Here is a 15,230-nt window from a genome sequence, read left to right as displayed (position 1 = left end):
TTGCTGAGCTTCTCCTCGGGGGGTTCTTTGATGCTCTGAGGTGTAGTCAATGAAACTGAGGTCCTGAGGTTGGTGTCTGTGTCTGTCTTTAGTGCTGACCCTGCCCACTGGCAGAACTACTGTGGGGGCTTGAAGGATTTAGGGCTGAGTTCCCTTTGGTCAGTTTTCTCTCAGCCCCTACCGGTGGCAGGGGCGATTCTCCCCAGGTTACTGAGCCCCCCCACCACTGCCCCCCAAACTGTCATGTGCATCTCTGGCTCTCCCAGTGCCTCACATCCCCTCCTAGCCACCTCTGCAGCCCTCCCAATGTCTTGGGCACAGCTGAGAGGTGGGTGTACCCCTCTTGGACCCCACGCCCCCGCCTGTATCCCCTGTGTTTCCCCGTGTCTCTCCTGTCTCCGCATGGACCCGCGTCCGTCCCCATCCGTACCCGCGAGTTTCCCATGGTACCCCGCGGCGGGACTACGTCTCCCAGCGGCCCTCGCGGCTCCGCGCAGGTGGAGCGGGGGCGGGGCCTCCACCATCTTTGCTGCGGTCTGAGCGGCGTGAGCGGAGCAGGGGGGGGGTTTGGCGGCTCTTAAAGGGGGCACGGCTCAGAGTGGGGCCCTCTCGGCGCGGGATGGAGCGCGGACCGGCGGAGGAGGTGCGCGGATGGCGGGGCGCGGGCGGAGAGGGTGGCAGGAGCGCGATGGAGCCGCGGATATTCCCTGTTCTCCCCGTCGCTCTTTTCCTGTCGCAGTATCCGCTTTAAGGCTCGGGAGCGGGTGGAGGTGGGGGGGGGGGGGGGGGGCAGGGCAAACGGCGGGAAGGGGCGGGGCTGAGGGGGGCGGGGCTCTGTCGGCGTTGGAGGGGCGGGGCCAAGGTGAGGGGCGGGGCTTGGGGGCATGTGCAGCCTCCCTGCCCTCGCCCCCGTCCTGTGACCTCCTCCATGTCCCTCGGCCACCCCCTGTGTCCCCCCCTACGACACCACTGTGGAGCCAGCAGACCCTAGATCCTCACCCGATCCCCCCATGATGCCTCGCCACCCCTGTATCCCCCTCACCATGTCCCCTGTCACCCCCCCAGCACTTCCACACATCCCCCTCTGTCCTCCATGAGCCCGCAGGACTCCCTACCCGTGCCACAGGGTCGTGTCCGTGCCCCTTTCCCGTGTTTCTGTTATCACCCCCAGACTCTCTTATGGAGCCACGACACCCTAAATTCCCACTTGACCCTGTATCCGCCTCTCCCGTCCCCCTCTGACCGCCCTGTGTGCCCCCAGCCCTTTCCTGCAGACCCGGCCCGCGGGGGAGGTCCGCAGGCCCCCGAGTGCATCCGGCGCCAGAAGCGCCGGGAACTGGACGCGCGGCGCAGCAAGTGCCGCATCCGCATCGGGGGCCACCTGGAGCGCTGGTGCCGCCTCAAGGAGCAGCTCGGATTCGCCCTGCACTCCCAGCTGGCCCAGTTCCTCCTTGACAGGTCACTAGGGGGGCTCAGAACTTGTTAAAACCCGCCTGTCACAGGGAAAATCCGGGTTTCTGCTTTCTCACTTCTGTTTTCCCATGCAGGTACAGCTCTCCTGGTTGCACCTGGAGCCCAGGTAGGTGCTTCCCTCCCAGTTCCATGTTGGCACCCAGTAGTTTGGGTCCATAAGAAGTTCATGGTGGAGAGGGAGGATTTCTTTTGGGTTGGTGCTGGAGAAGCACCTGGAGCTGCTCTTGATTTGCTTATCCCTCTGAGCACTAGGCAGATCCTCCCTCTGTTCCATTTTTGGTATCCCCAGTTCTTTTTTGGGAAGCTATTTGGGGGTTGCTCTCAACAAGGAGAACCCTATGAGCCTGAGGAAGGTGGAGGGGGCCTTGCGGGTGTTTCACTCCCCCAAAACGCCATTTCGGAGCTGTTTTTCACAGATTTCTTTGTTTTCCCAGCAGAGCTAGAGCGCCTCCAGCCGGCTGCACTGCAGCACCTGGTTGTGCTGTCCCACGGGCACAGCCAGGAGTGTGGCTTTGTGCCCGACATCCAGCTGCCAGCCCCCGGCAGCGCAGCCCCGCTGGTTTGGGAGTGCGTGGCCGGGCACCGCTTCTCGTGGGGTGGCTCTGGGGTCCCCAGCAGCCCCTCCCACGACCCCCTGAAAGCTGCCCAGGGATGCAGCCCCTCCCTGGGCACCGGGCGCCAGCGTTTGCTCCGTAAAGCTACACTGGGCTCCAGCGAGGCCGGAGCAGAGGGAACGACCAGGTCACTCCATGGTGACAGGGATCAGGGTGAGGAGCTGGGAGATGGAGATGACAGTGGTGGCACAGGTGAGCTCCTCCAGGTCACCTTTCTGCCCTTAACTCCCCTTAATTCTCCACCTTCAGCTCCTCTTCCAGTTCTAGGGTACTTCCAGTTCTGTCACCATCCCACTGGGATCAGATGCTGCCCCAACACCCTTGACCCTTCCAACACCCTCATCCTTCCCAACTCTCCATCTTCCTCGCCTCTCCTAACCCTTCCTCACCACCCTCCTGTCCCCTTCCAGCCTCCCAGGTGCCTCTGGAACCGAGGCCTGTGGCAGCAGCTGGTGAGAGGTGAGTGGTGGCACCCACAAGCATCCCCTGGTGAGTCTAATGGTTGCATGTGGCCCTGTCTGATCCATCCCTGGGTCCCCAGCGTTGGCAAATGTGACTGTCTGTGGCTCAGCCATCACAGCAGAGTTGACACAGGTCACTGTCCAGCAGCACCATCCCAGGGGACGATGCAGAGCCAGGAGCTGAGCCCCAAGAGGAAGAGGAGGATGAGGACTTTGCTGAGGGTGATGACCTGGCCTACACTGATGACCTGCGTGATGAGAACTACCACCCATCCCTGGACAGGTGGGAGTGCTCTGAGGGAGCCTGCAGATCACTGGGAGCCATTCTATTGTGCCTGCTGACACTGTCACAGTCCAGACCTATATTGCACTGGGAAGGGTTTCAGGCCTTACATCTCTCCCCTGCTGCAGCTGCCCTGGCAGAGCACGGAGGAGGCGGGAATAGTATCCATGCAGTGCTAAAATAAGGTGCTTCTAGGGTCAAAGGGTTTTGGAGAGGCATTTTCATTGCATCTCACCTGGTGGAGGGTCTTTGCCATGTCCAACTGTGTCCAACCCATGTCCTGCTGTGTCTAACCAAGTCCTATCATGACCAACCCATGTCTAATCATATCCAACGAACTCATTTCCTATCACATCCAACCCGTATCTCACCCCATCAAGCACCCAATCCTCCTCACCCACTCCGGTCTGTGCCCCTGACAGTGACTCGGAGCCAGAGCGACGCCAGGGCCAACCCAAGGCCCGCAAGAAGCCAGTCAAGGAGGAGCAGCCCCTGCTCCAGCCTTCCTTGCCCAGCTCTGGCCACTCAGAGGAGAAAAGTGGACGGGTCAGGTGAGTCACGTTGGCCGCAGCCATGAGGGGATGGGGGTCAGAGTGACCATCTTGGGAGTGTCCAATGCTGTTGGTCATGGGGCAAGAGCTGTGTCCCCAGTGGGGTCAATGCTCCCAGTGACATTATCGACTGTAGGAGAAGAGTTGTGTGTCCCCAGTGGGAGTGAATCCTCTCCATCACATCGTTGGCCTTGGGGGAAGAGCTCTGTGTCCCCAGGGTGGGGTCAGCCCTCCCTGTGACACTGCTGACTGCAGGGCAGAGTTTCTAGGTGGTGTCAGGTGTTGACTGGGCAAAGGGGGGTCTGGCTTATGAACACTGCTGCAGGGCTTCATGAGCCTTGTGTCACCCACCCTGTCCCTCAAGGGGCCAGCCCAGCGTGGTCAGGGAACAAGGAGAGGCAGCCAAGGCTGGGGCTGCCGTGGAGGGGGATGAAGACCCCTTGAGCCAGGCCCATGGTGTGCACTGAAGCCTCCAAAAGACCAGAGGTGGACCAGCCCAAAATCCACCATTGCCACCAGTCTCCTCCACCAATGGATCCGTGGCTTCTCCAGCAGCTTTGGGGCCAAGTATTGAGTTTCCAGCTCTCCTTTCCAGGCGCACAAAATTCAATGTTTTGTGCTTAAAAAGGCTCAAATCAGCCCTTAGGGCTTCATTGGGGCTTTGCACAATTGTTAAAAGGACATTGGGGTGGGGCTTGGTCCATGCATGGCCTCAGATCCAACACACCTAGACACCTCACGTGGATGGACTTTCTTAGACTTCTGATACAATAAGGGGGTAAAATCCCCTTTTCCTTGGAATCAGCCATAACTCCTCCATCTGTCCCCTGAAAGATGGGCTCAGCACCAATCTCATCCCAAACCTTTTGACAGGTGAGTGTTGTGCTGCCCCCCTACAGCTTTGATTGATCCCTTTGAGTGGCTCCTTTTGGATGCTGAATGCCTTCCTCTCTCCCTGCAGCTCTGGAACCACACCGATGTGGCTGGAAAAGGGACCATCCTTTTTGGAGACCCAATCCCAGTGAAGGTAATGCTGGAATTTGCTCTTCCTTTCTCCCTGCCACTGCTGGGCATGCAGATCCCAGGCTTGCAAATCCAAAGTGAGAATAGAAGAGTGTGTGTTCAACCTGGGATATTTTTTGGGGGGCCAAGAGTGAATTAAATGTGGGGTTTTCTTCTGGTGCTTTTTGGGTTCTGCCTGATCCCATCCCAAATCCCATGGTCTAGTCCTCCAACTATGTCTAAAGTTACATCTGCAGGCTGGTGGCTTTTCTGAAGCACCAGTGGGGGCTTGGGGCTCTCCGCCCCCTCCCCAAAGCCAAGCCTAAGCTTCAGGTCAGCCCTTTTTGGGCCGAGTTTGGTGACACGGATCATATTTTTAGTGCTTTGGTTAATTTCCCCTTCTCTTTTGTCACAGTAAGTTGAACGTGGGAGATAAAATCCTGGCTTATGAGCAAAGCAGGCCTTCCAGATGTCAGGGGGTTCCTCCTCTTCTCCCCTTCCCAGGTAAGGCCACCTTGAGCTGATAAAACCTGTTTTCTAGAGATTTGGGACAAGCCCCAGGCTGAATCCATGCTTGAGCACTGGCGTCTCACCATCCTGTCATTTCTTCTCCCCAAACCCCACTTTAATCCACTTTTAATGGATCTTTCCTTAATTCCAGGGCGACAGCCAGGAATAGTTGCTGTTTCCAGGGAGCTATGGATGAATTATAGATCAACCAGGCTGGGAGCCAATTTCAGTGTCCTGGGATGCGTCCAAACCATGTGAAAAGGGTTTTGTAACAAGCAATAAAGAATTTGTCCTTATTTTAATGCCTGAAAGATGTGTTTGTTCCAGCGTGCCCCGCTCCCGTGGGGCAGAAATGGGAGAAATGCTGGTCCTGAGGACGATGTAATGTGGGATTTCCTTGGGAATCTTGGCTCTGGGCTTGGGGACAGTGAGGGGACACCAGGGCCTGGCTCAAAATGGCTCATTCCTATTGCAGCTGCCGGCGGCAACCACGGGCAAGTGACAAGGACGAGGCTCAGATCGGCCCCAAGAGGATCAGGTACCTGGGAAAGGGGGGACCAGGAAAGCTTCCAGGCGTTCCCAGGAAGAGGAGGAGGAGCTCAGCTCTTCCGTGGGGGACAGGCATGAGGCTCTGTAAGGATTTCTTTGCTTCATTTTAAGTTTTATGGGTGGGGAAAAGAGAAGGTGGATGAGGAGGAAGGAGCCAGGGGCATATTCCAGAGCTTTTCCAATCCTCCTCCTTCCTGCCAATGACTTTTCCCATATTTTCTTGACCAGGAAGGCGGCAAAGCGTGAGATCCTCCTGTGTGACTTCGAAGGCTGTGGCAAAATCTTTTCCAACCGCCAGTACCTGAATGTGAGTGCCTGGAAAGACCAGCACTTCCTGGAGTGCTGGGGAGCCTGGGTGGGTTGTCCCGGAGCTGGAACTGGGAGCTGACAGTTTGGTTTTTTTCCCCTGGCAGCACCACCAGAAGTACCAGCATGTGCACCAGAAAACCTTCACCTGCTCCGAGCCCACCTGCGGGAAATCCTTCAACTTCAAGAAGCACCTGAAGGAACACGAGAAGCTGCACAGTGGTGAGTGGAGCATTTCCATGGGAATCACACCTCCTCCCTTATGGATTACACCTCCCTGGACATCCTCCTGTAGGAGTTACAACTCCTCTGTATGGATCATGGCTCCCCTCACAGGGAACACACCTCCTTTTGTAGGGATTGTTCTCACTGTCCCCAATCCCTCATGGATCACACTTCCTGTATGGATTCCACCTGCTCCTGTACCCCATTTCCCACTGGGCCACAGCCACCCATTCCCAAATTCCCATCCCTGGGAGCCATCACTGTTGCCCTTTGCTCCCTGAATCTCTCCCTTATCATTTCCATTCCCAGGCTAGGAACTCTCCCTTGCTCCCAAAGCATGTCCCAAGGGCCCTGACAGTTTTTCCAGGCTGGATCAGCCTGATGCCTTTTCTTTTTCTCCCAGACAAGCGCGATTACATCTGTGAGTTCTGCGCGCGCTCCTTCCGCACCAGCAGCAATTTGATCATCCACCGGCGGATCCACACCGGGGAGAAGCCACTCCAGTAAGTACCAATCCCATTTCTGACTTGCCTGAAAATCATAGTCCCATCCTTGCCCTTCCAGTAAATCCCAGTCCAATTCCCACCCCCCAAGTAAGTCCCAGTCCCATCCCTGCAGCTCTGCTTAGCCTTGGAGCCTCTTCCCACCCTTTTCAACCCAGAATCAGCTCCTCAGCACAGTATCCAGCTAAAAGCTGGGCTGGGATTTCTCCCGATGTTTTTGCCCTTGGAGCTGGCTGTGCCCAGATCCAGCAGCTCCAGGGCACTGTTTAAGGAGGCACAGGTTAATGAGCTGGGACAGAATGAAAGACTCCTATCTAATGCATTTGTGCCAGAAGAGCGCTGGAGCTTCAATCCCCTGCCCATTCCAGCCCCGAGCATGGCAGGGCCAGTTCACCCAGTGCCTCGTCCCTGGGGTTTCTCACTCCTGCTGGGACCTCCCCCAGGTGTGAGATCTGCGGCTTCACCTGCCGCCAAAAAGCTTCTCTGAACTGGCACATGAGGAAACACGACGCCGACTCCTTTTACCAATTCCCGTGCGACGTCTGCGGGAAGAGGTTTGAAAAGCGGGACAACGTCACCGCCCACAAGAGCAAGAGCCACCCCGGGGGGCTCGGAGGACCCTCACAGCCCGAGGGAATCCAGCAGCAGCCGGAGGCCCCCGGGCCGATGGAACCTCTGGAGCTGCTTGGGGATGTCCTGGGGAGTGGGGGGGACACAGGGAGGACCCCACTGGAGTGTGGGAAGGGGGATGTGGGGCAGGATCCAGGCACGTCCCAAAGCCAGAGGATGGGTGAGGGGGGGTCCTAGAGGACTTGTCCCCTAGTTTGGGGACTGGAGCAGAATCGGGGACAATACTGGACTGTGCAGTGGCTCCAGGTGCCAAAAATGCTGGGAAAATCCCAGTTTTTCTGCCAATCCTCGGGGAAATCCCAGTTTTTCAGCCAAATCCCTGGGGCAAATCCCAGTTTTTCTGCCAAATCCCAACTTCCCCTCAAGCCCAGCAGTATTGCCACAGGTGGATCCTCAATAAAGACTTATTTTAGGTAAAAGTGGGATTTGGTGCCAGATTTTTATGGAGAAAAAAAAAAGTGAGACTTGGGTAGTTTGGTTACAGGAAAAGGGGCTGGAGAGGAGGTGGATACACCAAACACTCAGGAATTTGGGACCCACAACTGAGATGAGAGGGAGCTCCCAGTGGGTCTGTGCTCCCAAACTGGGATGGGTGGGAGCAGACCACTGAGCTGTGCCCCCAAAATTGGGATGAGAGCGAGGGGCCAGTGGGCCTCTGCCGCAAAACTGGGAGCTCCCAGTGCTTCAGACTTTTCCTTTAAGCTTTATTTTCATTTAAAACTCAGATTTAAACCAGAATTTGAACTTACAGATACTTGGAAGCTCCAAGGTGGGACCGTTTAGTGAATTGTAAGTGCCCCCAGAACCCCTCAGTGCTCTACCCCAGCAGGCTGGGGACAAGGGCGGGTCTCTGTCTCATTCCCTCCTGAGCAGGAGCAGCTTCTCCTCCCCCAGCACCAAAACCCCCCAAATTATCGGGTTTTAGGGTTTTTTTGCACAGCAACTTTTATTTCCCCACTAACAGTGACAGGGCAAAGGACACGAACAGCAGCAGAGGGGAGGGCATAAGGGGAGGGGGCAAGCGCAAGATCACACCTAGAACACAGACCCCCAGTCCCCTAAAACCCCCTGGCCCGGGTTTGGGGTGACCCCAAATCTCCACATCCCCTTGGCTGGGAGTCCAGCGCTCCAGGGGCTCAGAATTTAGGGGGAGATGGGGGGTTGAGGAGGGAAATGGGGGGACAATGGAGGGAGTGGTGAAAGAAATGGGGGGCAGTAGAGGAGATGGGGAGTCAGCAACAGCAGGACGGGCTCGGCCCTTTCCCCAGGGGGAAATGGGATGTGATGGGTCGGGTGGGGTAAAGGTGACCTGCAAAGCAATGGTGTCCAAACGGGTGGGGATGACACTCCTCTCCACACAGCATTTTAGGGGGAAGGGGGGACACAAAGCTTTGGCTAGTATTCAAAGTAGGATGAAATCAGCCTCTCCCTGTTCCATGGGGCTCCAACTCCAAAGAAAAACACAAAATTAACTACAGGGGTGTTTAACCAGCAACAGGGAGGAGGTGCTCAAGTAGCACCCCTTCACCAACCAACCAACACTCCTGAGGAAGATTTTGAAGGTAAAAAGACTCTAAACTTTGAACTGCAACAGGGAAAAAATCCGCCTTGAACTGCCAAGGACAGGATTTGGGGTGTTTTGCTTGGAAGCAAAGGAAAACCTAAGAAGGGCAGGGGAGAGGGGACAACACCAGTGAGCGGGGTGGGCTCAGTTGCAGAGGGACAGCGAAGAGCCCACGTAAAAGAGCCAGAAAAACGGGAAGATCCTCTCGGAGAAGGCAGCGGTGAAGGTGAAGATGGGAGCCATGTTGTCAGCGTTGTAAAACGCCACCCACCCACCCTCATAGTCCAGGTACACCCCGATCTTGCGTGGCCGCTCGCAAAGGGACAGCGGCGTCTCAGGAGAGGTGAACGCCTGGTACTGATCCCAATTTTTGCCCTTCCAGTTGAGCCCCACCGCCCAAATCCCCTCCTCGGGGGCGAAGTCGACCTTCTCCTTGCGGCGCACGGACTCGCGGGCGGCGCCCAGCACCCAGCTCTCCCCGTCTCCCACCTCCACTTCCCAGTAGTGGCGGCCGGCGGAGAAGCCCTCGGAGGCCAGGACGCAGAAGGCGTAGTCGAAGCGTTTGGGGTGTGCCGGCAGCTCCTGGGGGGCCCCGCGGAGCCGCACGCTCCGCTTGTCCTCCGACAGCACCAGGTAGGGGTTGGCCGTGTCGGGGTCCAGGGAGAGCTCACCTGGAGGGAAAAGGGGGAGGGGTTACCTCTGGGATTGTCAGGCTTGACTCAGTGGCTGTGTCCCAAACCCACCAGGGAAGACAAAGCTGACTCCCCTGTGGAATCGTGGTGGGACTGAGCCATGGTTTGTGTCCCAAACCCAACAGGGACAACACAGGTGAGTCACCTGTGGGGCTGTTGTCCCACCTGTGAGAAGACCAACCCATGGTTTGTGTCCCAGACTCACTGGGGACAACACAGATGAGTCACTTGTGGGACCATTCCACCACCTGTCTGGGGACCGACCCATCCTCTTTGTCCCAAACTCAATGGGGACAACACAGGTGAGTCACCTCCGGAATCATTATCCTCCCACCTGTGTGGGGACTGATCCCTTATCTGTGTCTCAAACCAGAGGGGAAGGACTCAGGGTGAGCCACCTGTAGCATCTTGAAGAGCCCACACAGAATCCAAGCCCACCAATTCCAACCTTAACTCTTGGAAAAAGGAGCTTAGAGCCCCCAAACCCCCAATCCCAGCAAATTCCCACATTATCTCTTGGGAAAGGGAAGTCACAGCCCCAAATCCCAGCCAATGCCATGTGCACCCCTGGAAAAGGGAGGTTGTATCCCAATCCCAATGGCCTCACCTGTGTCGTTCTCCAGCTCAAAGCGCAGGTTTTCTGTGGGAAGACAAGGAAGGAATTGAGCCCTTGGAGCCCCCAGAACTGCCCAAGCCATGGGGATGATTCCTACTCCACTTCCACACTCAAATCCCAGGGCAATCACCACTTTACCACCTTTACCCTGGGATGAGACAGTGCTCAAACAACCCGGAGCTCTCCCAACCAGCCCGGGGGGGAACAAGAGCCCGGCTCCATCCCAGCCCTGATGCTGGTGGACTTGCACGTGGGATCCTGGCTGGGAAGCAGTGTTTTCTTCCAGGAAGGCTCTTGTCAGGCTCACCCTTGAATTCCAGCAGCACTTCCTTGAGCACTGCACTCTTCTGGGAAAAGCTCTTCAGCTTCTTCTCCAGCTCAGAGAAGCCGGGCTCAGGCTTGAGGAACATCCAGCTCTCCAGGCTGCGGAGACATGGCAGTCAGGGACCCAAACTCAGGGAATTCCCCCATGGAAGGGCTGAAATACCAGCTCCACCTGCAGCCAGAGCCTCCAAGTTCACCCAGTCCACTCACCTGCTGCCAGCTGGAACGATACCCTGGAAGGGGAAGAAAACCCAAGGAATTTGTTAGGATCAGCATCTTTCCTATCTCCGAGATCTCAAAAATCTCCCCAAAAACTGGGAGGATCCCATGAAGAGACTTTTGTCCCCGTTAAGGTATTTTTATTTCCATAAATGGAATTTCTCATCCCATTAATAAGATTTCTCCCCAATAAATGGAAATATTTTGACCCTTAAATTGGAATTCTTGCCCACATATATGGAACCTTTTTCACCTTTTTTTTCACCCCATAATCAGGGCTTTTTCGTCCCCATAAATAGGTTTTGTCCCTATAATTAGGATATTTTTGCCCAATACAGGAGATTTCTCTATCCATAAGCAGGATTATTTTTCACGGAGACACATAACAGAGTCGCACCTCGCCAGGTGTGCTCCCTGTCCCACTGTCCCCGCCCTGCTCTGCCAGGAGCTTGTCCAGCTGGGCAATGTCCTCGGCCAGCCGGGCCACGCTCTCGTCCCTGCGGCGCCCAATGTCCTTCTCCAGCTCCTCCAGCCGGGACAGCAGGAGCTGCTCCTTCTCCTCCAGGAACGCCCGCAGCTCCTTGCACTCAGCCACGATCTTCTGCCGCTCCACCTCCGTCTGCTTCTGCAATTCCACAGGGAAGATCCCCGTGAGGGCAGATCCCTGCAGCCATGGAGCTCAGGAATCACCTCCAAGTGAGAGAATCTTTAGGGGCTGGGATTCCCACAGGGAAGGGGAACCCACCCCTGAGGTGGGACCGAATTCCCACAGCCAGGAAACCCCCAGGTAAGCCTGAACCCTGCAGGATGCGGGCTCCGGGACCCCCAGCACTCACCAGCAGCTCCTCACTCTGCCGTTCCCTCTCAGCCTTGGCCTCCTCACGCCCTTTCCTCAGGGAGCTCAGGTGCTCCTGGGGCACCTCCTGGAAGCAGAACAACGCAATCCGTTGAGAATTTTTCCCGTGGGCAATCGGGAGTGAAGGGCTGCTGCTGCTAAAATGGTCAGATTCACCCCATCTGGGTTTTTTTTCTGGAACTGGAACCAGCAGCTGCCCTGCTCCCCTTAACCCTGACCTCAGGCTGTGCCAAAACCACCAAAATTCACCCCAACCAGCCCAAAAACTGGAAAAAAAAAAAAAAAGTCAGTTAATTTTATCTGTCTGTGAGGAAACAAACATCCTGCATCCCACAGCCATTCTCCCTCCTCAAGGTGCCCCAAAATTGGAGTGGATCCCGCCCCCCCCAAGAGGAGGAACTGCTGCCTCCTAACTGCTCATTAAATAAATAATTTATTTTTAATTAAACTCATCCTTATTTAAGTAGTTTGACCTTCATGGAGGGCAGAAAAGTTCCTGCAATACCTTGCAAACAGCAGCTGGCCTTGGGGGCAAATAAATCCACTTATTTTATAACTAAAACCCAAAATACAAGGATTTTAACTGTTAAGAGCCAGAAGTTGCTGCCTTTGGAATTTATCCATGAGATTAAAGCAAGTATCAGGAGAAAAAGAGATGGGAGGAGCTGAGCAATGACCAATTACTAAACACATAAAAGTGGGTTAACGAGGGGGAAAAATCCCAAGGGAGAGACAACCTCCATCTGCCTCAGGACATTTGTGTCCTGAAAAAAAGGGCAAAACCCCGATTTCAGGTGGGGGAATAGCCCCAGCGTCCCCAGAAGAGGAACCACAGCAGATCTGGGACAAAATCCCCTCTGAAAGGATTTAACAATCACAATAATTAATATATGGTGGCTAATGATCCCACAACCTCCTCCCCTGAGCCCCGGGGTGGTGCTGGTGCCACCCCCCTCCTCCTGCTGCCGCTGCGCAGCGACATCGCCTCCCTCGGGCATCTTGGATCCCCCTGGACCCGCTGCCCCCGCCTGGAACAGCGAGGCCTGGCCCCCCACATCGACCCCTTGGCTCTTCAAGACAAATTAACCCCCACTGCCATCACGACACGCCTCCTATCGCGACATGGGGGAGCCCAGCGCCGCCGTTTTCGCTCTGCGTCACTCCCCTCGGGCTGGGCTGGGAGGAGACAGGCGGCTCGGGGGGAGTCCTGCGCCACTTCCAGCCCGGATGGGGACCGGCCGGTGGGATGGAGACCCCCCTGCCCCACCCCGGTCCCGGGCTCAGCCCGGTCCTGCCCCGCCAAGCGGGATTTCGGGGGGCGGGTGGGATTTTGCGGGACCACCCCCGCCCTGAGGTGCTCCCCGCCCCCCGGAACGCCTCCATCCCAGTTCTCTCCCAGTCCAGCCCAGTTCCATCTCGCACCGGGAACACCCCATGCTTTACTCGCACTCTATCCCCTGTTTTGGGGTGACTTTCCCCGCCCCGAATCCTGGGAGGAGCTGGGGAGGGGATCCCCCGTCAGATCCACAGGCCCTGGAGGGGCCTTTACTGTGGAGGAGACTGGGGGCTCATTTCTGTCTTCCCCTGTGGAACTGGGGGTTCCTGCTGCACCCAAAGGACGCTTCCCCCATGGAGGGGGAGTCCCTGGTGTACCCCGACCCTGTGAGATCTCCTGGGGCATCCCCAATTACGGGTCGAGGTATTTCCCCGCTTACTGCATCCCCTATTTCCACCCCAAAAGAGACCCAGGAGGGAGCGGGATCTTCACCGACCCCCAACTCCCGAGGGGTCCGCAATGCTCTCCCTCTCCGGGTAAGGGGTCCCGATGCCCAAGTCAGTCCCCGCTGTCCCCCCTCCCAGCCGGGCGGGGTTCCCGGCACTGACCACTGACCTCGGCGGCGTGTGCGGCCTCCTCGGCGGGCAGCACGGTGTGGGCGCGGTGCTCTCGGGACAGGTGGCACACGACACACACGGCCCGCCGGTCCTGCACGCAGTAGAGGCGCAGCGGCTCCCCGTGCCGCGGGCAGCGCGGCGGGCCCGGCGGGCCGGACGGGGCGGTGGCGGCGGGCAGCGGCGGCGCGGGCGCGGGCGGGCCCGGCGGCGGCTCGGCGGGGCCCGGCGGCAGCCCCAGCTGGCGGACGATGTGCACGATGTTGCCGAGGGAGCGGTTGGGGCGGAAGAGGCGCTGCGGGACCGGCTCGCGGCACTGCGGGCAGCAGAGGCGCCGCGCCGAGTCCTCCCAGCACTGGGTCACGCAGGCGCGGCAGAAGTTGTGCCCGCACTCGGCCACCAGCACCGGATCGTTGAAGTACTCCAGGCACACGGGGCACGTCAGCTCGTCCTGCAGGCTCCGCGCGGCGCTGCAGGGCGCGGGGGGCGCGGCGGGGGGCGCGGGCGGCGCCTCCATGGCGGCCCCGGTCCCGGCGGCGGCCCCGACCCCGCTGGCGGCCCCGGTCGTGGCGCCGGTGACGAAAACGACTCCCCAAACACGGCGCGTCCCCTCCACACGGCACCGCCGCCCGACTGACGGCCCAGGGGCGGGCCCGCGCCTGCGCCGGGGGAAGGGGCGGGGCTGCGCCTGCGCAGGAGGGGAAAGGGGCGAGGGTGGGCGTGGTCAGCGCGGTTTCTAGGATGTTGTGGGCGTGGGCAAGGGGCGTGGTATTGCGTGGGGGTGCGGCTACGCTTGCGCGGGAAAAGATGAGGCCGCGCTCCGCTTGGGGGCGCTGTGCCCGTGTGGGGCGGGGTGGGGGCGAGTCCCGTGAGGCCCCACAGGGCGGGGTGAGGGGTCTGGGGGTCCCTGCAGCATTTGGGGAGGGATATCGGGGTCTTTGGAGTGCTGGGAAAGGGGAGGAGCCCCCTACAAGGTGCTCAGACAGTGGGACTCCCTGTGGGGTGCAGGGGGAGGTTGTATGGGGGGGGGCGAGGCCCGTGCGGCCCCACAGGATGGGCTGAGGGGTCTGGGGGTCCCTACAGGATTTGAGGAGGGATATCGGGGTCTTTGGAGTGCTGGGAAAGGGGAGAAGCCCCCTACAGGCTGCTCAGACAGTGGGATTTTCTGCGGGGTGCAGGGGGAGGTTGCATGTAAATTAAAATAAAATAGGTGAGGTGTATCGAGGTCTACAGAATATTTTTGCGAGTCCTTTACTATGGGATTCGGGGAGGTATATCGGGGTTTATAGGATGGGGTTTGGGCACCCTATGGAATTATGGTGAGTGTATCAGGGTGTATAGGATGGCCTGGGGGAATTCCTGTAGGATTAAGGAGGTTTACTGGAGCGTACAGGATTTTTGGGGGGTCGCTATAGGGTTTGGGGAGGGTTGTTTGAGGGTCTGTAGGGTACTGGAAGGGTAGCAGTCCCTATAGGTTTAGGAGGATTGCAGATCCCTGAGGGGGGAAGGCGTGAGAGGGCCATGCAGAGAACCCTATGGTTGTTTTGAGGGTCTCTGTAGGATGTTGGAGGCTTCTTGGCATGAGGGGATGAGAGTGAAGGGTTTTGGGGGTGGTTCTCACAGCATCAGCCTCTCTGTCTGTCCCCACGAGTGTCAGAAATGTGCTCCAGGAACATGAATTCGGGGAAAAAAAAATGACTCAAAACCTCCAGACGTACCAAAACAACCCCAAAACCACCATCAGCCCTTTTCCTAGAGGATTTAGGAACTTACATTCCTACTGGGAGCAATCTCTTCTCCATGAGACAGATGGAGAACACAACACCACCATTTACTTGCTTTTCTTTACATTTCCTCACTGTCCGTGATGAGATTGGCTTTGAGGAGGAAATATTTTGTCGCCATAAGGTCGAGAAGGGCAGAAATTTGGGTTAAAAATGGTTAATTCAGGGTCAGAGCGGA

The 15,230-nt window shown here is 57.6% G+C and overlaps 2 protein-coding genes across 2 annotated transcripts; one reads left to right on the top strand and one right to left on the bottom strand.

Annotated features, from left to right (window-relative positions):
- The first annotated feature begins 543 nt into the window (after positions 1-543).
- ZNF692 (zinc finger protein 692) lies at positions 544-7,535 on the top strand. The gene is made up of 12 exons (XM_083881710.1): positions 544-643; positions 1,262-1,458; positions 1,548-1,579; positions 1,908-2,279; positions 2,498-2,546; positions 2,694-2,831; positions 3,254-3,382; positions 5,370-5,432; positions 5,672-5,750; positions 5,857-5,971; positions 6,378-6,477; positions 6,921-7,535. The coding sequence occupies exons 1-12, from the start codon at positions 620-622 to the stop codon at positions 7,282-7,284; spliced, it is 1,662 nt and encodes a 553-aa protein (XP_083737836.1). The 5' UTR covers positions 544-619; the 3' UTR covers positions 7,285-7,535.
- A 58-nt stretch (positions 7,536-7,593) lies between these two features.
- On the bottom strand, positions 7,594-13,895 carry LOC310921525 (E3 ubiquitin-protein ligase TRIM7-like). The gene is made up of 7 exons (XM_083881692.1): positions 13,270-13,895; positions 11,359-11,445; positions 10,920-11,147; positions 10,514-10,536; positions 10,287-10,402; positions 9,971-10,003; positions 7,594-9,342 (listed from the first exon to the last, which is right to left on the bottom strand). The coding sequence occupies exons 1-7, from the start codon at positions 13,783-13,785 to the stop codon at positions 8,816-8,818; spliced, it is 1,530 nt and encodes a 509-aa protein (XP_083737818.1). The 5' UTR covers positions 13,786-13,895; the 3' UTR covers positions 7,594-8,815.
- Positions 13,896-15,230: the final 1,335 nt, after the last annotated feature.

The sequence above is a fragment of the Zosterops lateralis genome (assembly GCF_965231275.1).
Source record: "Zosterops lateralis genome assembly, chromosome: 35".
In the NCBI taxonomy this organism is placed as follows: domain Eukaryota; kingdom Metazoa; phylum Chordata; class Aves; order Passeriformes; family Zosteropidae; genus Zosterops; species Zosterops lateralis.
This window is presented reverse-complemented; position numbering and strand designations above follow the sequence as displayed.

Excerpts from the sequence above, each read along its gene's own strand:
- ZNF692 (XM_083881710.1), top strand. The coding sequence starts at position 620 with ATGGAGCGCGGACCGGCGGAGGAG. Across the intron at positions 2,832-3,253 it reads TACCACCCATCCCTGGACAG|TGACTCGGAGCCAGAGCGAC; the intron begins GTGGGAGTGCTC and ends TGCCCCTGACAG. Across the intron at positions 5,972-6,377 it reads ACACGAGAAGCTGCACAGTG|ACAAGCGCGATTACATCTGT; the intron begins GTGAGTGGAGCA and ends TTTTTCTCCCAG.
- LOC310921525 (XM_083881692.1), bottom strand. The coding sequence starts at position 13,785 with ATGGAGGCGCCGCCCGCGCCCCCCGCCGCGCCCCCCGCGCCCTGCAGC. Across the intron at positions 11,148-11,358 it reads GGCAGAGTGAGGAGCTGCTG|AAGCAGACGGAGGTGGAGCG; the intron begins GTGAGTGCTGGG and ends GTGGAATTGCAG. Across the intron at positions 10,537-10,919 it reads CAGGGAGCACACCTGGCGAG|GGTATCGTTCCAGCTGGCAG; the intron begins GTGCGACTCTGT and ends TTCCCCTTCCAG.